The sequence below is a fragment of the Camarhynchus parvulus genome, chromosome 1 (genome assembly GCF_901933205.1).
Source record: "Camarhynchus parvulus chromosome 1, STF_HiC, whole genome shotgun sequence".
NCBI lineage: Eukaryota > Metazoa > Chordata > Aves > Passeriformes > Thraupidae > Camarhynchus > Camarhynchus parvulus.
Window position 1 is genome coordinate 87,839,327 of NC_044571.1, and position 23,087 is coordinate 87,862,413.

Sequence of the window (23,087 nt, forward strand, 5' to 3'; positions counted from 1 at the left end):
TGTCTTGCTGAAAATGGTGTGCTTTACATGGTGGAATTACATGTTCTTAATTCCCTGTCCCCAATGTCATGCAAAAAGTATGGCTGCACAGGGCTAGTCCCTAACTCTGAGATCACAACTCTGACTAATCACTAATTGTGCAAAACTCCACACTGCATCCCACCTTGTAAATGAACTGTCCAGGAATGGGCTAAACCACCACAGATATGAAAATACTTCTTTTTTCTGGTGATCCTAAGTGGTTTTGAGTCCATGACTGGAAAAAGAATCCTGGGAACAGAACTAGACAAACTGACAAATCATACAGGTCATGCCTAATGTACATAAACAATATTCATGCAAGTATTGTTAGTAAAATCCCATGCTATGTTTGCTCTCTGAAAGCATGTGGATACCAACTTGAAACAGCCATTGTAGCTGGCTCACCTCCTCAGCTGATGGAGAATGGGGGTTGGGAAGTGGGGGAAGCAGAATTCTTGGTGATTATGCAAGGTAATCAGCTATCTAATCAGAGCAAGAGTCCCTCACACATGCCTGTCAGGAACTTCTAGTTCACTAACAAGGCCCCAGGCAGGATGAGGAAGGGAAGGTGGAATGATCTGGTAATGCTGGAAGATGGGGGGTGCTGACTAATGTTCCATGTCCTGCATTCCCTCTAGTCCTTAGCTGCCAGAGCTAGCACCTTAATTGGTCTGTATCTCCTAGAGGTGCTCCCATCCTCCTCCACACTAAAATTCTGGGCACTCATCCAACCCAAAAACTAGTACACAAAAACTAGAACACTGCACCTTGGCTGTGACAAAATTCTGAACAGTCCTATAGCACACAACTGGGTAGCTGAACTACTGCAGATAGTCACCAGCTTGTAATTCTTAGGGAGCATTGGGTGTAGTTGGAAGGACAGCTCTTCCTTGTCAAATTTGGCACCTGAAGCGACTAAGTGACTATAACCATAGATGCCTGGTCCTAGGGCACCTCCTGAAAGTTTTTTAAGAATCTCCACAGTCCTGAGAAAGGGAAATGCCCTAATACAAAGTACTTGCTACCTTTCTTGCCACAGGTCTCATCCAAGCTCTTGAAAAAAATTAGGTGTAGTAAAATGTTCCAGAAAGTCAGCTGCAGCCTTTGATTTAAAGACAGGCTGTTCTGGGGTCTTGGAAATGTAAATGGGTGGTTTCCCTGAAGTGTTCTAGGTAGGATCATATCCCAGTATAATACAGCTTAGCAGCAGCAAAGCTCCACTACCAGGAAATTGCATTTTTCCAGTTTTTGACAACCAGAAACTGGAGAATTAACTTGCAGACTACTGCATGGAGTGCTTTGCACATACCACTGGGTGTGGTATGGCGTGCTTTAGCAATGAAACATAGGTGCAACACATGGGACCGTGCTGGAATCCTGCTGTAACACTTTGGGGAGACTGGAGACAGGTTAGTTCACGCTGGTTGGGAGCAGCGGCATGAATCCTGCTTAAAGGGGCAGAACTTGAGTACAACCCAACAACCCAACATACCCTTGTCCAAGCTTCTCCATGAAGCTCCAAAATCACTCCAGAGCAAACTATAGAGGAAACATACACATGAGTAAACATGGATAATTGGACAGCTAGGACTTTGTGTATCCTGTTGGATGCAAGCTCACATTACAGCAAAGATATAACCAAAATCAAGTGGTCCAGTCTTTCATCACGGTCTGTTTAAGAAAGCCAAGTTCCTGACAGGCTCTGAATTACTGTGCCACAGCCAGACATCCAACTTTTGAGAGGCTACAATGCCTGATGTGGACAATTTCAGTAAAGCCTTCAACAGAGCAAGACATGCACCACACTTAAGCCAATACCAAAGACAGTGAGCATCTTTCAAATCCTAAAATTTATTTTCAACTCACTTGCTCTTCCTGCTGGGGAACTCTGGAGAGCTGGGACTAGATGATCCATCAGACTTCAGGTCAAAGAAAGTTCCTGGACTGTCCAACACCCTTTGAATTCTCTCTGTGGTGTCTCTGCGGGGAGAAAAGAGAAACCAGCTATACTCCAGGGCCAGAGTTAACTACCATCTATTCTAACACTCCCTTACAAGACACAGTAGAAAGCTGTATCTCCTGTATACGTGTAAAAGGGAAGCAAACACAGTTGTGCTGAAAAGGGCAGACTCCTTTGATATCACATGTGACATCTGGAAATGGCCAACTTTAAGCTCCTTTTGAATTGATATTAAGGCCTGAATTAATTTCAGTAGTCACCTTTATTTTTTTAACTTTTTCCTCTATCCTCCCCATTCCACTGGTCTTAAGAAGCTACAGGATTTAATAGAGAGCATAAAGATGATGGTTACAAAAGTGTTATTGCTACTAGGACTTGTCAAGATACTACTGAAGAAAGCTGTCTGTGTGAGTAACTGAAATGAGAGGTACATTTAATTAAAGAAAGGAAAACGAAGGGATTTTGGGGGATTTCTTAGGGCTTCAGTGATGGAGTTTGTCACAAAGTTCTTCCTCTGCTTTCTTGGTCAGTTGACCCTACCTGTGCCCCACACATCACAGTTTCTGATACCCACTTATGCTAATACAATTGTTTGTGAGACTGGAAATTACCCTGACAAAAAGAAACTCTAAAATTAAAACAACCCTGAAACTCCTACAACAAACTAACAAGGGGGATGGACTGGGTCAGCTCTGTCAGCAAAGCCTGCATATCATTAAATTACAGCTTCAGGATGAAGTCACAGGTGACACTTTGAGCTCACTGTTCCCAGAAAGAGAGCATGCTCCAGCCTCCTTCATTCTTGCTGAGTGCACTTTCCACCAGTCCTGGTACCCATCAGACTTCTCCACGAGCCAGTTCATGGCAGAACCTGGCAGACAATTAATCCAGTGAAAGAAAGTTGATACTTTTTCTATTTGATTACTGGGCTGAAGCAGTTCCATAAAAGGCCCACTGGGGATCTGAGCAATCATCACAAGGAATAGTCAGGATTGGGCAGATGAAAGGGACAGAGGGGAAGTATCACATCTGCTTTCAATAACAATGAACTCTTAAAGCAGTTGCTAGTGAAACTGCACCTTCAAGAATGACCCAAGAAGTCTTTCAGAAATACAAACTAAGGCTCCCTGTTCCTCACATCTAAGTTTACAAGTAAGCAAAAGGAAAGCTAAATAAGCCAATTAGTTCATCAGATCCCTCCAAGCAAAGAGCAGGGAAAAAAAAAGAAAATAAATCCAGGAGTTTTCCCTGTAGTAGGAAAGTTTTACAGATCCTTCAAGGGGATAGAAACGGCTGTTGTACACAAAATAATGGACTGAAGGACACAGCTGACTAAGGTACAAAAGTATTTAAAGTAGTGAGAAGTTGTGGCTACTGTGATAGCTTAGACTACTACAGGGCAGATGTCTCTGAAGATTTAATTTTTCTCAAAAGTTCTATTTTTATTCAGATTAGGTCATAGGCACCTAATTAAGAAAGAAGGGAAAATGCAGTAATTTCCTCCTAAAATAACTACTTTCCACTTTAGTGATGACTTTCCCCCTTTTGCACCCAGTCTTTAAGCTGTTTCTTGGAATTCTTGCAACTGGGAAAACTGCAGAGCATTCATGTGACTTTTGAGACTCTGTATAATCTTAAAAAGATGTCTCAGTTAGAGCTGAGAGAAATGTATAATTTAACTAAATAATCTGTTGTGACCAGTAGACAACTTTTGAATGGTTACAATTCTGTCAAATATGCCAAATCACTCCTTGAAGCAGTATATTGTCCATTAATTATAATTATTTCTCAGATGATCTAACTTAAACACTAGTCATTTGGACTTAAAGCTTTTTTTCATAAATCCTGTAAGTTACCAGAAGTTTTTCCTATTTGAATATTTTAACATGAAAACAGACAAACAATCAAGCATCACCTTCCCAAATACCAGCCTTTCATCTGACTTGCTTCTAAAAGTGGTTAGTGAAGAGCAGGAAACTCAGGAGTCCCGGATAATACTGCACACTATTTAAGAGTGATCTTATAATGTTCCTCTACCCATTTCCTCCATTCTTACTCAAATACTGAATCTCGCCAATTCCAAACACCCTCTTTTAATTTTGTCTGTTTCTGTTATTTGTCCATTTCTCCATCAGTCGATAATCAGACTCTTTTCTTCCCATTCCAACAATTTCCATTTTAGTTCTCATTCCTGATGGTTCCCCCTCTGCCTATATGTGCCTACGTTCCTTTTCTCATCTCCTCTTGGTTTTTTTACCCTCTTTGTCTCGTCTCCCCACAGCTCATACCTCTTTTCCTCCTGTATGTTTTCAATGCCAATGGCACTACTCCGTCGCCCATGGAAGCGGCTGGCTCGAGTACGTGACGGGCTCCTACCAGGCAAGGCAAAAGACTAGAAAAAAGGAAAGCATGACAGAAAGGAGAGGAAAAAGACAGGAAAAGCTGTGGAGTGCTGAAAGCATAGGACAAGAGTTTGCAATGTGGGTCCAGATCCTCTCCTTTACTGCAATACAAGAGCTCAGCTCCACCTGTGCAAGGAGTACTTTCTGTCAGCGAGCAACAGCAGCCAGGGCTCACAAAGGTGGTGTGAGAAAGGGACAGAGTTATAAAGAAACAAAGGCAGAACACAGCCAGTATACAGAGAAACAGGCTTGGGAAGGGAGGTATCCCCATATGGTGAGAGGAGAGGCAGAACCAGAAAGACAAAGAAAACCAGAAGTTAAAGGAGAAAAGGAGGCAGCAAACCCAAGTCATTAGTATGCTATGACTTCGTTGTATTGACATAAAGGATGCATACAACCAAGTAAACTGTCACCAAGAAATCTTCACACTGAAGGGCATCTTCTTGGCTTACTCAGAGATGGGTGGGTTTTTTTGTAGTTTGCCTGTATTGACATCACTAGTGCAGAGACCACAACCAGCTGGATGCACTTTGGCCAAGGTAACCATATTTTCAGTATCAGAAACTGATGGATCCTTTTCTGGAAAGATTTGTGATAGATTTTTAATTTATTGGTCACACATATTTAGTATCCCTATCAAGTAAGAAAGGCTTTGATAGTGACTAGAAATATTAATTCTTCTTCTCACCCCAAACTTTATTAATTCTGCTGTTTGTTCCCAACACGCAAATTCTATTTACAGCAAAACAGCACCTTAAATATCTTGTGCACCTGTTTATATTACAGAAAATAGTCTGTTTGGTGAAATCAAAGAAAATGAAACAGTTCTAGGGTTCTTATGTTCTCAGGTCTTGCCATATGACAATACAGTACCATTCCAGCCAAACCACAGCGCATGCATTTTTTAACACGTGGCACTGTACAGGATCTAATCCAGGATATCAGAGATAGATGTTTGATGCAGAATCATGTTTGGCTTTCTTCTCCCAGTCTGCATCAATCTCAGCTCTAGTTTACACATGAACTGGGGCTAGAGATGGGCACAGACAAAACAGACTGCAACACATGCTGTCACCACTTGTGAAATGGGAGGATACAACAAAAAGATTCACAGTGGGACAAGAGGAATAACTAATAGGGAAAGGAAATGTATGGGTGGTTACAAAGGTATGCCGGGTTCTCTCTTACAGCCCACCCGAATACCTTACCGCAGCAATGGCCTTAGGGCCCTCGGCGACACTCTGGCTGAGGGCAAGGCCAGCTGTAGCTGGGCGGCTGGGCAGGGTGGCTGGCTGCTGCTTTCTCATGGATATCCCCATGGTATCCAGGCTCTGGCTGCGGCCTCTGATCACCCGCTGAACAGGAGGGAGGCAGGGAAACAGACAAACACAGATATACACATATAGACATGCACACGGTAGGGTAGTGTGAGAAGCACCACAGATTGAGTGGGAAGTTGTGACAGACTGACACCAGAACCACACAGATCCTAACTCTGAGAAGGCAGCACCTTAGATTGGTCCTAGCTGATTCATGGAGCTCTGGGAAGAGCTCTTCATGAAATGTATTTTCTAGTTTCACTTCCCTTCTGCTATTGCAATGAATAGAGGTTTCCTACCAGTATCCCAGCACAATGGATTAAACAGCATCACCTGGAGCAGTCCTATCCAGTACAGGCTATAAAACACAGTCAAACTCCTGTTCGAGGCTGTAAGGTTCAGTATCATAAGAACTTGAGTTCTGGTTTCAATGGGAAAGCAGCCATATCAAAATCTGCAGCACTTAAAAAAGCCATTTTCTGACTTAACTCAGCCTTTTCCAGCCATTTATAAATATCATCTGTGTACATGATGTGCAAATCCCAGCATCTGCCAGAAGGCATAAAAGGACATTTTGGGAAAATTAGTGTAAGACATGGATGGGTTAAAATTCATGGTTAGCAGCAAAGGCAGTTTGTATGTAAAAAAATAATCCTCACCAAAGCATCCAAATAATCCTGACCAAAGCTACACACACAGCTACCAAACCTATTTGTGAACACGTTAGTATTACAGACTTTAGCAATTCTAATTGACCCATCATATAAAGCCATAAAGTCATCTGAAGAAATGCTATTTTTAACACCTCTCTTTCCAGAGAGATAACATTATATAAATGAAGTGGCAAGGCACTTCCCATGTTAAGTGGGAATGGGCAAGTAGAGAGAATAGGAAAGCAATAAAGATTCTCTCTGTATAACCAGTTCAAAACTCAGTTTGCCCATTCATACAAAACCTTTGCTTTCTCATATCAATTATCTTCATCGCTTCTGAAAGAAAGTTCTGTCAGCTGGTTTATTTTTAAAAAATCAACAATAAAAATGCCCTAACATGCCATCTGGCTTTTAGAGGGTAAGGAAAGCACCGCGGTTTTTCTAGACAGTACATTCAGAGATAAGTTAGAAACTTCTGCAGTGACTCCTGCAATTATTTCAGTTATAATGAAAATGAATTGAAAGACATCTGCTGTAGGAACAGGACCTGAAAGCCCCTTGCTCCTAGTTACTACAATTCCTCTTAAAAACACTGACTCCTTCTGTAAGTCATGGAATAACATCACATCTGACACTTGACACCAGCACAAAGCATTAAGAGTTTGGCTTCTAAGGACCAGTATGGAATTCTAGACCACACTAGAGGTTTGTAGAAAGGCTCACCTTGAAGTTCTCGAGGAAGCCCCCACTGCCATTCTCTATCTTGTCATCCTCCCCTACAGGTAATCCCATCATGCTGCGGCTGCGAAGCTGCAGCTCCTCAAAAAGGCTCTCCAAGAGTGCACTCCGTGTTCTTTCCTGCATCAACATTGGGAATCAGAACAGCTTTTATTGAGAGTGGAGAGATTTTTTTTCCTGTTTTTTCAATGTCTCACATCCTTCTTAAAAAAAAACCCCAACAAGCAAACAAAAAACGCCAAAAGACCAACAATGCCAACAACAAAACCCCATGAAAATCACTTTAAACAGTATGAAGTGGTTTTAACTGCATAGTTACAGAATATATTGCAGTAACACCCAGACCCTTCAAGCTCTGTCTAAAGCAAATCATAAAGGACACTTCTTTACAGCTGATGAAATCGAGACATGTTTTTTTCTAGATCAGGCAACAGCAGAGTCTGGAACAGAATTTTGGTACCTTAAACCAAAAATCAGTGATATCAGCATGCATCCTGTAGCATAATACTGAATTTCAGCTAATACAGAATTTCCTCCAGCAAAATATATGTATCACATTCCCATCCTTACTCGAGGATGAGATTTTTATATTAAAGTGTACCTGTTCATATTGTATCATACCTGCTAAGAAATATGAAGAAAATATCCCATAACTGAGTATAAAATCACATTTCATCTTCCTTTCTTAAGCAACACAAAACTAGAAGTCAGAAATTTTACTTTATTTTCTTTATCTGATAATAATATATTTATTATATATATATATAAGTATTCTTTTTAATTGAAGCAGGTAGGTAACAGACCCACCTCTAATTTAGCAAATTTCTCAGCTCGATAGCAGCTGTACTCGGCGTTGATGAGCTTGACCAGAAGGAATTCACGAAACTCTGCACTCTACAAGACAAGATGAAGACTAGACTAAACAGGAGATGAAAACACTAGTAAAAATATCCCATTATAAAAGCTCTGCATACTACTCTTTGGACCTCCAAAGTACTCTAGCCAGACTGACAATACCAACTCAGAACACAACTGTGTGTTCCCTGCCAACTAACACTGGACCAGAGAAACAAACCTTTTTAAATATGGCTGGATTTGGCAGCGGCGGTCCAAAGAAGGGGACATCATCTCGGGCTGTGACTGAAACCTGAAATAATATAAGGAGGAAAAAATGAGTATCAGAACACAAGTGAGACCATCAAACTACTATGATAGATCAGATTCCTCCTAAGTAATTTACTTATAAGAAAGAGATGTAATATAGTGTCATGTGCATCCTTCTGTTCCTGAACTCAGTGGATGGATGTGCTCATTTATCTCTCAGAAACTCAGCCAGCTAGATGTGCACACAGTAAGAGCAGTAAAAAAAGCTGAACTGACTGCTTTTTAAAAAATATGTTAAATAATAACTAGTACAACCAGTACATTTAGGAACAAAAAAATGCTCCTATTCAGCCCACAAGATTAACATCCACTAAAGAACCTTTGTCAGTGTGGTTGTCCTGACCTATTTTTTTTTTTTTTACAGAGAATCCTTGGTGGAGACATGCTGCACACTGAAGGGAGTATCTCAGTGTCTCTGGCTCTGGGAGTCACAGGTGGTAAACATGCAAATGCATTTTCCCAGTAAGAGATAGGTTTCATTTGTTTTATTTTTAGCATGCTCCCACCTGACATACCAATGTCTAAAGAAGTAACTGTGATGCAGTCCAGTTTTTACATGGTCACTTGTTTCTTCACAGCACTTACCCATAATTATATGTAGCTATCTTACCAAATACATACAGTACTTCACAATATTTCACAGGGTTTTTTTATGTTTGAGATGAAACAAGACCATTATTTGTCCTTTCATACAAGAGGGAATAATGTCCTAACAACCACAACTGCCAAAACAACAAATAAATGTCACAGAGACACTGAGAGGTGTCAGTTTAATGAGAGGAAGAAGGAAATGGGCTCTGGATTTAATTAAGACTTCTCACATTTTAGGCCACCTCCCCTAATTACAAAGCCTCCATCTCTCTCCTAATAGATATCTACCAGTTAAAATCCTGCTTTGCATTTTTAGTTTTCTGATTGCAAAAATTGATTCTGTGAAATAAATTCCATTAATACTCCAATTTAACAGGATGCACTAAAGCTTAAGTAAATGGAACAAGGGATGGCAAAGAAATCTTTCAAATGGCAGTCTTTTGTGTACTACAATGCTCTCAAGGCAGCACCAGTTAAAGCCCCTTTAGAAAAGCCTTTACAGAAAACTCTGCATTGGCTCTAGGGTGATTATTGGGATGATTTCTTCTTTATGGAATGAAGCAGCCCTATTACATTAACAACAACAAATAAAAAAAGGTACTGCAGACAGGCAAAGATGAAAACAATGGCATGAAGACACATAACGAATACCAAGTTTTCCAAGCTCTTTCCTTGTCATTAAGAAGTCAAGTGAATTTTTGTGCCCTACAAAACAGAGAGCAAGAGGAGAACTGAAACCCCAGCTGGTTTGTAGTGAAAGCCTTGCTGCCCAAAGCACAGGGAACAAGGGAAGGTGGCAGGTCCACCACCAACATCCTCTTGGTGGAAGAGGGGATGGGGATACTGTCCTAATTATGATATTCTTGGTGTTCCTGTAGACCTCCAAGGCATAAGGACTCATCATCACCATATCAAAATCCCTATATAATACAACACATGCCACTTGGGATTAAAATGTTTCTACAATTGAAAATCCATCACAAACCCAAGTTTCTTTATATTTTCTGCTCTCTCAGCATCACTGAAAGTTGAACATAAAATTATACAGATATCCATATAGAGTTATGTCAGAGAGAGAACGAGCTGTGTCCAAAGGCCACAGATAATTAATTTGGGCTCTAGCAGGGATTCTTTCAGCTGGAAGGCCCTAACAGGTAACACATGCCTGCCGGATGGGCATCAGCTCTGGAATCCCCAAAAGCAGGTGTAGCTGGCTTGGATTCCATAGTCAGGTCAAGCAGCTGTATCTGACCTGCAGCCTCAGGCAGTGCAAGTTGCAAGCACTGTGCTGTGCAGCACGGGCAATGCAGACATGAATTTTACCTGACTTACACAATGTAAGCGAGACAACCCCCAAAGTGCAATCAATTATGGCTCGAGCTCTGCGATATAAACAAAATTTTTTACCTGAATTCTTTCTGCTTCAATTCCAAAGTTTTAAGCTTCACAAATTAACCAGCTACTTAGAAAAGCATACAACTTAACAATAAAACAACTCAGCTTTCAGGTATAGACACTCAAGAAATCAGGATGACATCTGGCTGAATCTGCACCTCTCCCAAAGGCCCAAGAACCCGTTTCCACATCAAGGACCAAAACTGGCACAGGCTAATCTATTGATTCTGGTTACCTTGTAGAGAGTGTCCCCAGTGGTGCTATGAGTGAGCTGAACTACCACATAAGCATGAAGGAAATTAGAAGCAATCATATCAGGGACAAAAGGTGTGCTTTCATCCTGGAAAATGATGGCTACAATATCATTCCCAATGTGACGCTTCCGCTGAAGCTGGAGAGGAAAGAAATAATGAAGAGAGAAGGCAGGTGAAAAAGACCAGAACAGTATGATGGGACCTCAAACACCAGCCTGCCTAACATCTCAAAACTATCTGTTCACCAAGCCGCTCATTACTACTTTTGCCATTACTCCAGCCATAATTCCCAACACTATACAGTCAGTCATTCTCCCCTCCATGCAGTCCTCCTTCAAATAGCCCTTCTCTCCCAGCCACGCTGTTGTAATCCTTACTCCCCCTTCTGATACCTGCTGGGAATCTCCCTCTGTGAAGGGCAGCTTTGTGGACACGTGAAACATTATCTCCTTCCCCCGGAAATTTGTATAGACTGACTCGGTGCCTGTTTGACCTCTGGTAACATCCAAGCCTCCCCGGAACCTGAGCAAATCCACACCACACCACAGGTCAGGCAGTGCAGGAATGAGAGAGCAGAGAGAAGACAGACAGTATCAGTAACAGTACTACATCAGGACTATCAAAAGTGATTTTTAGGAAATCAATGATAGTGAGGCACCAAGTCTTCCCCAAACCAACGCAATGACTCAAGCTGCACCATGTTTGTGCTGGTGAACATACCAGCTTGTGTAAAAGCCATGAAGTTAAAGCAGGGATCCTCAAAGTAGCTACCTTCTTTGGCATTCCTCTGAGAAACACACTCTGTATGTTAGAACTACAGAAGGGATGGGATGCCTCACAGAAAGAGCCTGAAACCATACTGCCCCATACCACTATGAAACAAACTTGTATTTGCACTGCCACGTAAAATTATTCTTTGCTGATGCTGCGGGTCAGATTGAGATATCGGAGACCTTTAAATAAAAATACCAGCAGAGACCTAAGCTCCAACTAGTTCCCAGACATGATGGCTGACAAAAGTATCTGGGGCTTCTTCACCTGCACTGGGATTCAGAAGACACAGCACTTCTCTGGAAGCTGGGCTGTAACAGTCACAGCCTCTGAACACATGATGTTCCCTAACTCAATCTGGCTTTCCAGCTCCCCTGTGTACGCACCCACGGAAATCCTGCAGCTGAATCTTGTCACCAAGGAAATCCAGGAACTCCAGGAAACCCTGACTCTCTACTGTGTTACTGAAGACTTCTTCTTCAGTTGTCTACAGAAGGAAAGCAGAAGTAGTAAGAAGCACAAGGAGTACAAAGAACGGGCAGTAATTTCTACAGACAGTTCAACCAACAAACATCTCTGCTTGAATATATTTCTGATCTGAGCCCCCCATGGTGCTGGGGTCCTGTGCCTCAGCTCCAAGCTGCCATGAGGGTTAGAGTTAGGATTCAGAGATTCACAAAGCCTATACTGCCAGAGACATTGCAGCTGGAAGAGGCATGCCAAGGGAACCACGGCACTGCACAAACACTGCTGCCTCCATGCCATTGCTTCTGGACAGTGTAGACCTTGCTACTACATCCTTTAAGCTAAGAAAACTGATTCTTTTCATTTTGCCCCAAGTACCATGGGATCTGATGGGTCTTACCTGTCCAGGTTTTTGGTAGATGACCCCAAATTTGAAGTTATTGCTTATGACGTGTTCATCAAATGCAACAATAAGCTGTGAAGCCTGAGGTAATGAAAACAGAAACTGTCACCTGGATGTCATTAGCCAGACCTTGATGGAAAAGTGATATACAGACATATCAGAACACTGTACCTTGGGATAGAGGACAGGAAAGAAGCGTTCAACATTCACATCCTCACACAGTAGCTGTTGAGTGAGAGAGACAGGGAAACAGAAGTGTGATTATCACGTGCCCTGGCTTGTTGCAGGCATGACAGTGTAGGCACTGTATATAATTATCTGTCAGGAGCCCCTTCAGGCAAAAATTCTGAGGTAAAATTAGAAGAGAAAGAAAAGGCAGGAAAATGGAAGGGTAAAAGGGAACTATGTAACAGTTCTATATAACCGGTGAATAGTAGAAAAAGAGGGAAATGGAAGGACAGAGGTGAAAATAACTTGAAGAATGAGGCCTTAAGAAAAATAGGCAAGCATGAATCTCACCTTTGCCATCTGAACAGCATTGGGAAACTCATTCAGACAGGAAATAGGAATTAGATCATGTTTGGTGCCAGTACGAGTCCTGACATAGAACAAAAATGCATTAGAGACTGATGGCTGAAGGAAGACACAAGCAACACTGGATCTTTAAAGAAAGAGTAGCCATTCCTTCAGAGTATTGTTAAAGCAGTTAATTCCAGAGGCTTAATTTCAACCGTGGTGCATAGAATCACTGGAAAAGCAAGATATTTTCACTGCTTACTACCCATCATTTGTTATGGTGACTAGAGGAAGACAAAACAGGAGTCCTTGGCGTCTTTCCTCCTTTGTACTCCTGTCTGCCTTGAAGAAGTATTTTGCTACCCCCCACACCATTTTCTTTCACAGAAATCAAAACACAATTCATGAACACAGAATAGTAAGGGATTCCCATGATCAGCCCTTTCAGAGGGCTTGAAAGATTGTTAAAAAGTCTGTTAGAAACAGCCTAGGAAAGCAAATCTATGCAAAGTAAAGGAGGTAAAAACTGGTGTAGCATTGCTCCAGAAAGCTGACAGAGGAAAGCTGCCTTCCTCTTTGTATGTGTATTTAAGGAGAAATATCTTTCTAAGGAAGAAGAAATATTGTGCTGTCAAAAGCCTCTTCTAAGCATTATAAACAAGCTATTGAGCAAAAAGTACTGCATAGAATAAAATATCTTAATAGAGGAATAACTACCCTTTTGTTCTTCCCTGGTCTCTTCTACACAGGAAAACATTCCCAGGCACAGCTCACAAATAGGCTCTCTCTTTATTCCCAGATTATTGCTGCCAGTCTGAAGCATTCTCTGCAGACACTGGAGGAAACCCACCAGTGATTTTGTTGTAGCTGATTCTTACGCAATCATTTTTTCCCCTCAGTCCTGGACAAATCCTTGTCAGAGGCAACTGTACATCACTAGGTTCCAGTATCACTGCCTACAGGGAGCGCATCCAGCCCATAGTGTGCTAAAAAGCTTCTCTGCAGTGGCCTCTCACCCACGCAAGATCCTTCTCTGTTCTTCTTGTAGCTCATCCAGCAGCTCTCACTAGGTAATGTCTCTCTTCATAACCCTAAGGGTTATAGCTTCATAGACTGCCCTGGGAATCTAGGGAATGTTCTAGATCGCCTTCAAGGGAGCCTTAATCTCAAGTACAAAGCCTGGGCTAGGCTGTCCTCCATTAGGGAATGGAAGGACAGCTATTCATATTGGAGGACATCCATATTCTCCTAGAGAGTACTCACATATCTCTAAGTAGACAGAATAAACAGAGAAACTTTCTATTAGAGGGAAGAGCAGGTATTTTCCACACAGGTACTAGAAAGATACACCTGTAAGCACCACACCATTTTCTTTAAGGAAACTGCTGAGAGCAACTCAAGAGCAGAAGGCAAGAAAAAAAGGCTCAAAGGTTTTTTTGCAGTTTCTTTTCTCTCCGGAAGAAAGACATGAAATTCACACCCACATCTATGCAGAGGGAGTGCAAGGTAAGACAAGAGACACAGCACAGCAGCATACTCTTCAATAACAGGCACTGTTACCTCAGCAACAGGCGGAGATTTTCCTGTTTCTCAATCTGTTCATACTTCACAGAAAGTACTAGGTAGCCCAAGGACATGTCACTGGAGTAAAAGTTCTGGTGCTCCTGCAAACAGGAAACCAAAATGCATTATCCCCAACACACTTCCTGGAGAAGCTTTCCAAGTTGTTTTTTTTTGCAAACAACCTGTCACTCAAGATTAGCTAATTTTTAATTAAACTAGGAGTAGCATGCTTCCAGATGTGTGTATGTGGTCTTCCAGCCCACTTGATCATCAGTGCATGAGCATATCAGTCAAAGTGTATCCAGTCAGTTCAGTTCCTCCTCACCTGTCCAACATCACAAGGGCGCCAGAGAAGGAATAGTATTAGAACATTCAGCAACAAGTTTTGAAGAAATTGAGTTTCTTGTAAATAAAATTGTATCTTTCATGGACTTTCCCTGCATCCATTCAGGTTCTGCTTGACTAAGCAGTGTCTTCCAGACATTCAACTGGATGTGGTCGTGGAAACGCTCTCTCTAAAGAGCAATGGCAGGATTATGGTGAATGGCTGAACTCCAGTAGTGCTCACATGTCAGGAAGGATAAAGTCAGTAAGTAAAGAGGTTTTGCAGATGAAGACAGGTCTCAGCAGTGCCACTAACACTGCCTGAGCTCTAGTGGAGCGTGCCTGGAACAGTCATGCAGTCAAACAATGAAAGATACTGCAAACATTTTCACAGTCTCTATTTGTAAGTGGCTGTGGCCATACATTTCTCCTGGGTACACCGTCATGTTCCAGTGGCCTAGGTATAGCAATGTATATTTTGTATATTGCTATATCATACATATTGCATATAATCTCTAACCTCAAGAGGTTAAAGCCTTTTGACACAGGATGTGAATGGAAACCTCCATCATAATGAAAATAACATTAAGGCGAAATTATGCAGAAATGCCTTGATCACTCCCACCATCCTAGTAGAAAAGCATCCTCATGCATGACACTGATGTGGGACAGCAAGTTGTATTCAGTTGTACAGTCAAAACTTGCATGATTTGGAATATGTTCTGTGAAAGGAATACTCCAGGCACAATAAATTAGTGAAGAACTCAGTGGGAGCCAAGTGTAATTTGATAAAAAATGGTTGCTAGTCTGTCAGTTCCTTCCTCAGTCTTTTGCCTAGAATATATAGAATATATACATGCCTAGGAGTATGCCTAGGAGGTCTGCTCTGGCTCTGATGGATTAAAACCTCTCTCAAAACACTGGTAAGATTGTCTTTTGCCATCTAAAAGCAAAAGTCATAGTTTGTATGACTTTTTTGTATAAGCCATAGTTCTGACTCACTGTCAGAAATAAAGATATATCTAGTGAAATACTCTGATATCTGCGTGGACACAGCCAACTTGAAGTTAACAGACATAAACCAATCCTCTCTTTGAAACAAAAAACAGGAATAAGTAAGACTACAGTCACTACCCTAAACCAAAATGTGATGATGTAGCTATCTAACTATTTTAAGTATTAAAGATGTTATTGTCCTCACCTTCTCTTTGAGACAGAAAACACCCAACACCCAGAACTGCCCTGATATTGGGCAAAAGGTTCCATGGCTGATCAAACAAGGCAGTCTGAAAAAGGTAAGGTCTAAGAGCAGTCAAGAAGCAAACAGAATAATATGGCCTCTAGCTGCAGTGTTCAAATCACAGAAGTCCACTGTGACCTGTCACACTGGTCAGTGACCGTACATGGGAAAAAAAGCTAAAATCAAAGGAAGCCACACAGGACAGTTAATTTTTCCTGACCATGAGTTTCAGGATACTAATGGAGTTTTGGGATGTGAACAAGAATCAGGTGCGGTAAGTCACTGTGACCAAGGGCAGAAAGACAGAGTAGTTGAGGAACAGACAGATTCAAGGAGCAAAGCAAAACTATGTTCCATGGTCAGTTGAAGTCTAGAATCAAAATCCTTAAACCAAAGAAATCAAATGCCAGGCTGGACGGCCAAGACAGCCTGTTAAGGAAAAAGATGGCATAATGCCAACAAAAATCAGAACTAGAAGGCAAAGCAAGGAAGAGGAGACAAAGCCTGAGGTTAGCTGTGGCTAAAGCAACACTGTGTTGCAAAGACCAGAAATTAAGATGCCTGTTGATGAGACTTCCAAGTCAGACCCCAGCAGATCCGATACGGGGGGATCTCAATTGCTTTGGAGACTGGGCCATCAGCTCTGCAGCTGACATAGCCAGGCTGAGCTGCACAAATGGGTGAAGTCCTCACAGGGGAATGGGTACCAGAATTAGTGGAGATCTTAAGACAATTGAATTTTTGTAAAAGCCACTCTGGCTATGTAGCTTGATCCTGAATGTAAGCCTGAGATCTGAGATCTGAGCAATCATACAGATGAATAAACCTATAATTTACTCCTTAGGATTTTCCTTCTCTGTAAAAACACATAGGCAACATACATCAGATTCATATTCCTTCAGTGGACAGCAGCCTTTATTGTTAGCTGTCCTGAAGTTAGAGATGAACCATCAAAAGGCTTTGCAGTTGATACTGAAGATTGCAAGCCAGTGATGACAAGATACCCTGGAGCTAAGATGACCTATGTATTAAGCACAAATTTGTTCAGCCACAGAAGCAGTTTCTGTAACATTTAATACAGTCTGAAAGGTAGTTCTGGATTTCAAATAGATGTCTCTAAAAACAATTAAGTATCTTCCATGGGCCAAGGGAAAAGACTAACAGAAAACACAAGGAATGCTGACAGTTTGCCGAAGAAGTTATAAAGCTACAAAGACATCTGCCATCTGCAGCAACTTTAACCAGCACAAAGAAAGAACAGCATAAAGGAGAAAGACATGATTACATACGAATGCATAGTAAGAAAGCTCCTTCCTCAGCACTGAGAGCTTCAAGTGCTTGAGAAACTGGACCCTAAGTTTATTTGACTGGCAGTTACAATGCACACCCTTATTAAATCCTTCCTGGCTTCAGGCTATTTCTCTTTATTACAGCCTTGAAAAACAACATAGACATCAAATTATTCCCGCAGTATAAGACATAAGATTTTACATCCTTTATCCTAAATGGTTAATAAATCTTACTGTGTAATTGTCATATAAAATACAGATCATGAGGCAAGGAAAAGGAACTGAGCTATGGCCTGAATGTTCTAGCAATTTTTTGGTGGTTGTTTTATAGGGTCTGCTGTAAGATATTCTGTAAAAAGTATCACAGAATTGTTCAAGTTTGAGCAATCTACATACACACATCCACAACACAGACATGCACATTAAGTTTGTAGTACCACACAATACTTTGATCTCCTGCCTTGCTTAAAGGATATTACCTAAACCACTGGCTATGCCTCTCCCATCATGTGATGCTTTCAGATTCTTCTTCAGCTAAGAACTGTTTGCTGTGATTCAAAGCATGAAAGAGACCTTTCCTGACATTCTTGAAATAACCTTCCCATGTTACCAACACGAAAAAGATCCAACATAGCATCAAAATCACTGCTAACTTTTCACTGAAGAAATACTCTTCTAGTGGAAAAGCTCTGAGCTCTCTCCTTAACTAAGTTTTTAAACCATGGGGGAAGTTTTCTAGCCATGGGTAGAGTTTCCAGGGACACAAGACTCCTGTTCACCTTGATGTTTTCTGACACTGGCTTGCTCAAAAACTTGCATGTTTAACTGAACATGGACACACATTTGTGTCAGTTAAGGCAAAGAATAAAACACTGGACACCAGAAAAGGAAGACTATAGGAGAGAGTTTTTCTGTAGTACAGAGGCACTAGTAGTTGGGCACTTGGCAAATGCAAAGCTCCACAACAGAGGAAGTCTTGGATCTCACTTGGAAGGAACAATAATGATATGGCATTGCTTGAGAGGAGTCTGGACAAGAAAAGCCCCAGAGGCCGCTTCCAACCTCAACTGTTTTGTAATATCAAGTCAGCAGTGAATCCTACAATTGGACTGAAAAAATCATACCCAAATTTGCCTCTTGTTCTGTCTGGCTCTGGAAGCCTTCAAGCACAACCCTAAATTTACCATGACAGAAAAATAATTACAGTTGGCATACTGAAAGCTTCCAGAAGGTTACAGGATAAATGTCCATTAACAGATTGCACAGCAGATCTGTTAGTCTTGAGGGGAAGCCTCCAGGAAGGCTTTCTTTTTTCCCCTAATTATTTATAAATCATATTAATATAATCTTCCACTGTTGTGGAACAAGATTCACTACAGAAGATCACTCTGACAAGAATAACTACTGCAGAACAGGTCCCCAGCACTGTGCAAAGCACCACCTATTCCTGGTTTTGAACTTATTTAGCAGTCACTGAGGGAGATCACTGAATAAGATGCAGTGTGAGTATACTTGTCAAGCTTTCTTATCTCCTGATGCCATGAACCAAATCTCAAAAAACATCATGGGCTTTTCTAACTTGTTCTTTATGGCTAATATCATCCTGAGATTCAGTCTGGTAATCAGCCAATTCTCTAAACAGGCCCACCCAGATGGACTTTAATGATTGGCCAGCTAACATTCACTTTATCAGGCCTTACTCTGCTTCCCTATGTGTCAAACTGGAATTTTTAAATTCATGGAACATTTAGCACCAAACTCACTTATACCAACAACTATAAAACACATGGTGTGGTTTCATCACATGCATTCTGTAATGACCATATACTGAGGGAAATGGACTGTTCTGCTTCCTGCTGAGGAGCTTGCACTGTCAGTGCTGAAGTCCCCTCTAAAAATAATGCCATTTCCACTTCCAATACTATTACACTTTCGTCCACTTGTTATCCCAAGGTTGGTATCTGTATAGGAGCCTCAAAAGACCTTCTTAACTAAACAAAAGCATTTCCCATGCAAATCTTTCTATTAATGCATAAGATGATGCACACTTCACAAGGGGACACAACTAATTGGAAACACTACAGACCATATCTTAGTATGTACCTCATTTACATCAGTTCAAGGCATCATAAGGAACTGAAATGCAGCAGCAGCAGTGCAGACATTTTTAAGTCCACCAAAAAAAGCCTGAGAAATATTTCAGTCTTGTGGCTGGGTGGGCAAAGAAGGCTCTGAAGGTCACCCTTACCTTTCCCAGAAAATGTTTGCGGTACAGCTTGGCTGTAGGGTCACTTTCCAGTTTCACTTTACCACTCCAGGAAAAGGGTACATCAGACAGAGTTGGACTCAAGCTGGAGAGGTTGTGGCTGGTCCCTTCAATCCAGTAGCCCCCAAACTGGGGTAGGATAATGAGAGGATATGGCCACCCTTTCTGTAATACCTGGATTTTTCAGAAGGACAGAAAGCATTAAAGCAGACAGGTCTGTAAGCTGGAAAGCTAGTAAGCTGAAAAACCATCAATGAAGTCCAAGGACAAACAGAGAGAGGAGAGAGCAGTACTAACTCACCTCATGGATGCTGGGATAAGGAATATACTCCTCTTCTGTCTGAAATCAGAACAGGCCATCAGCAAAAACATGTGACATCTTAAAAGTTGTTATGTTCTCATGACTGTGCAAACTGTGCCCTCAGCTTCTACTCTGCCCTAGGTCATCCTTAGAGTTTCACTTCAGGATTTAAGGTTAGGCTCCATTTCCAAGGTCTCAGCATTATAATAAAGAACTCTGTGAACAATAAATGTAGGAGTCAGATCCTACCCACCCTCCTCCTCCAAACTACAGGGAATACAGGCATGCAAAATGAGGAAGTACCCAAACTATAGGCAAACTTGATGTGGTTAGGAGTGGCAGCGTCTCTCCTTTCCTTCCACGCAGTGTTAGACAGCTGCTGTCCTTCTGCTGACAGGGATGACAGGAGGAATGGTAGAAAAAGTGCTGTTATTTGCAGTCAGATTGAGGCTGTGTCATCTCCACGGCTGCTCCGTGGTATGCATCTGAGCAATGCCAAGGTGTGACTCAGAGAACAGAAGCAGTAACTGAGCCAATTTATGCCAGTTGGATGCCCCCTCCATCACCACAAAGAGCACTGACCATCTCTGTCAGAGTAAAGCTGTATCAATTCTGGATGTGGTTACTTTAGAGGTCATCCCAAGATAAAAGTCAAGGTCAGGTTTGATTTTAAGGTTAATAGGCCTGAGCTGAGACTGAAGAAGTAGAGTTTAATCCTCAACTTGAGGATTTAAAGATAGGAATCTGTTCTTACTGCTTTAATATTGGCAAAACGGATCAACTTTCTAGTAGCATCTCTGAGTCATCAAGCAGATTACTGAAATAAATACTATGTGGTTTCATAAATATTATTACAGCTCTTAAATTGAATAAATTTAAGAAATTACTTAGTCAAAACTAACACTTTTAATAACAATAAACTCTTATTGGAGCCACTTAAATTAGGAAAAGGGAAAAGTTAATTCTATTTCAGCTACATAGTTTCATTCTCTTGTGGAGCAACTAGGAAAAAAAAAAAGAAAATAAGAAAGTCAAGTGTGTGTTTTTGGGATGTTTGCAGACTCCCTGTTCATTCCAGCATGAAAGTACACTGCAAGCCAGGTCAGTAATTATCTGCCATTCTCAGCAATTTAGGAGGCAACAACAACTCGGCCTGACCTTGAGAGGAGCTGGAAGGGAACATCTTTGTTCATCCAGACGACTCCCCTGGAAACATAAAGGCACAGACAGTGAATCCTGTATTTCAGCATGTCTGTTTCACTTACCCTCTGTGTCCTTCTCCATATCCTCAATATGCATATTTTATCCCTCTATAAAATCTGCCATTTTAAGCAATTTTGGAATATTGGAATAAAAAGGAAAAGTAAAGCTAGAACTTGGCCAGTCCACTAATCTGGCATTAAAACTGAAAAACTATCCCCAAGCTTACGCCTCTTAAAAAGCAGACAACTGGCAGATATTAAAAACAACCTTCCAAACTGATTCTCTTACTTGATTCTCTGATCTGTTCTAGCTACCTTACTTCCTATCCTAAGCAACAAAAAGAAAAAATGGAATGACTATGAGGTGGACTGAAAAAACAGAGCAAAAGGCTACTGGCTGCCTAGTTTCCTCCTGAATCAGGAGCTGGCATCCAGGCTTGAATCTCCTCCTTAAGGTTATTCTATCCTCTGCCTCCTCACCATGGCAAAGTCGCTCACATCCACCACACCTCTGCAGCAGAAGCACAGAGGAATAAGACAATTTCAGTGAGGAGAGTCCCAACACAGACTGAGCAGAGGCCCAGACCAGAAGATATGAGGGTCAAAAGGCCATAGTCCAAGTGGGCATCACAGACAGAAGTGTAAGAAGCAGAACTGGCATCATCAGATAGGAAGGTGAGAACCAGAATTTAAAATGCAGGTTTCTCTTACACACAGTATATGAGCATTCAACTACTGTCACCTAAGTCTTGTAACTCTCATGCTGGAACATGTTGCTGAGACTACATTTTTATAGACCATCAGTTACTGGCGTGGCTAATCAGGGATTCCAGACAGGATAAGCAGCTCTTGACTTTGTTGTGAAAATAAGCAGGATTGGATTTATAACAGCCATGCCTGTGCACATATTCTACAGTGGAACTAGCTTGTCAACTAGATTCTGGTAGAAATAGGTAAATCTCAGAGGAGCTCTACAGTGGAGACTTAGAAGGCTCAGGAACAAAAGTTTTGGGCAATGCTCCAGCTGTACAGGGTGCAAAAACTGCTAGCATAGTACCACTAACACTGAGCAACAGCAACCTTACTACTGATGATTCATAATAATCAGGATGCTCTTTGCAGGAGCAACAAAAGGAAAAAAAAAAGGAAAGAAAAAACACAACACATCTACTTCACATAAAAACAAGGTTTTAGGAAAATGAGAAATTTTATTAAAAGAACCTAAGAAGGAGCCATAAAAAAACATAAACCTTCATGAAATCATGAGGAGCCAGACCTTGAGTACACAACAAATGTTTAACAACTTTAAAATACTCTTAGAAACATCAGAAGTAGAACAGCATGGCCACACTCCAGGGTAAGGGAGACTATAGTAGACGCATGAGATCATTCTTCAGAAGTCTGAAGTTGAGTTCAATCACAAAAAGTAGCAGTAACAACAAATTTTAATTGGTTAACATAGAAACACAGTAAAGTGAGTGAGGAATGATGAGCAGATAACAAAAAACCAAATTATTTTCCTAAGCTCTATTAGAAGAAGCTTCACATGTTGTCTACAGGGTGACACAAGATCAAACTACAAAAGCTGAGTTTAAAGACAGTTACATACCCTCCCCAAAAAAATTGTTTTCCTTTTGTATTTTCAACAATGGAGACTAAACAAATACCAGCTTGGAGATACTCTTCATAGGAAACCTTTAGAATATGTTTTGAATTGTGACATCAGTACACAGCATTGACAAAATGAATAACCAATTACCAGGATGTGGTGAGTTGTGAAATTAAGATGGAACACAGGCTGACAAGTGATCTTTATCTCTTGCAGAAGTAGTTAGTAACCATTTTGCATTTAGGGAAGTTGTAAAGGTGAAAAAGTTGAGTTCATGGAATGTAAGTGCTAAAAAGTGCTTTGTTGATGTGGTCTCGAGTTTCAGTTGTCAACCTACTGAGTTGAGGTTCACAAGGAAGACCAGGTTCTGAAACAGGGATTTGGAAAAGAGACAGAAAGTCCTGTCACTACCAGAAAGTCCTGGGTACTGTCAAAACAGGGCTGAGGCACGATGGACACACAGATGCAAAACAGCCACAGACTTCTGCAACAAACTGGAGGAAGTACTGGGATAGAAATGGAGATTGGGAAACTGCAATCTTCTAATATTTCTCTCTCCTTCCTTGGCATTTTTGGCAGATCTGATATCTGCAAGAATTTTCCAGTTTCAAAGGAGGTCCTGGTAGGAGACCAGTATCTCA

General features: G+C 41.2%; 1 protein-coding gene across 11 annotated transcripts in view; it reads right to left on the reverse strand.

The window, feature by feature from the left end:
- Positions 1–23,087, reverse strand: part of LOC115902721 (rap1 GTPase-activating protein 1-like) — a 44,136-nt gene that overhangs the window by 9,326 nt on the left and 11,723 nt on the right. For 5 of the 11 annotated variants that reach the window (XR_004060634.1, XR_004060628.1, XM_030946456.1 and 2 more), the window contains exons 4-19: positions 20,794–20,841; positions 19,636–19,674; positions 19,317–19,508; positions 14,213–14,316; positions 12,656–12,734; positions 12,308–12,361; positions 12,134–12,217; positions 11,655–11,755; positions 10,890–11,019; positions 10,479–10,634; positions 8,169–8,240; positions 7,901–7,987; positions 7,079–7,213; positions 5,592–5,738; positions 4,270–4,373; positions 1,888–2,001 (exon numbers count right to left, since the gene is read on the reverse strand). Coding sequence is in view for 5 of the 11 variants with exons in the window: in XM_030946456.1 (XP_030802316.1) it covers positions 1,888–2,001; positions 4,270–4,373; positions 5,592–5,738; positions 7,079–7,213; positions 7,901–7,987; positions 8,169–8,240; positions 10,479–10,634; positions 10,890–11,019; positions 11,655–11,755; positions 12,134–12,217; positions 12,308–12,361; positions 12,656–12,734; positions 14,213–14,316; positions 19,317–19,508; positions 19,636–19,674; positions 20,794–20,841 (1,646 nt within the window). In the remaining 6 variants the exon portion in view is untranslated. Of the gene's footprint in view, positions 1–1,883; positions 2,002–4,251; positions 4,963–5,591; positions 5,739–7,078; positions 7,214–7,900; positions 7,988–8,168; positions 8,241–10,478; positions 10,635–10,889; positions 11,020–11,654; positions 11,756–12,133; positions 12,218–12,307; positions 12,362–12,655; positions 12,735–14,212; positions 14,317–19,316; positions 19,509–19,635; positions 19,675–20,793; positions 20,842–23,087 lie in introns of those variants that run through there. The other 6 variants (XR_004060633.1, XR_004060632.1, XM_030946478.1 and 3 more) reach the window with 5 other exon arrangements.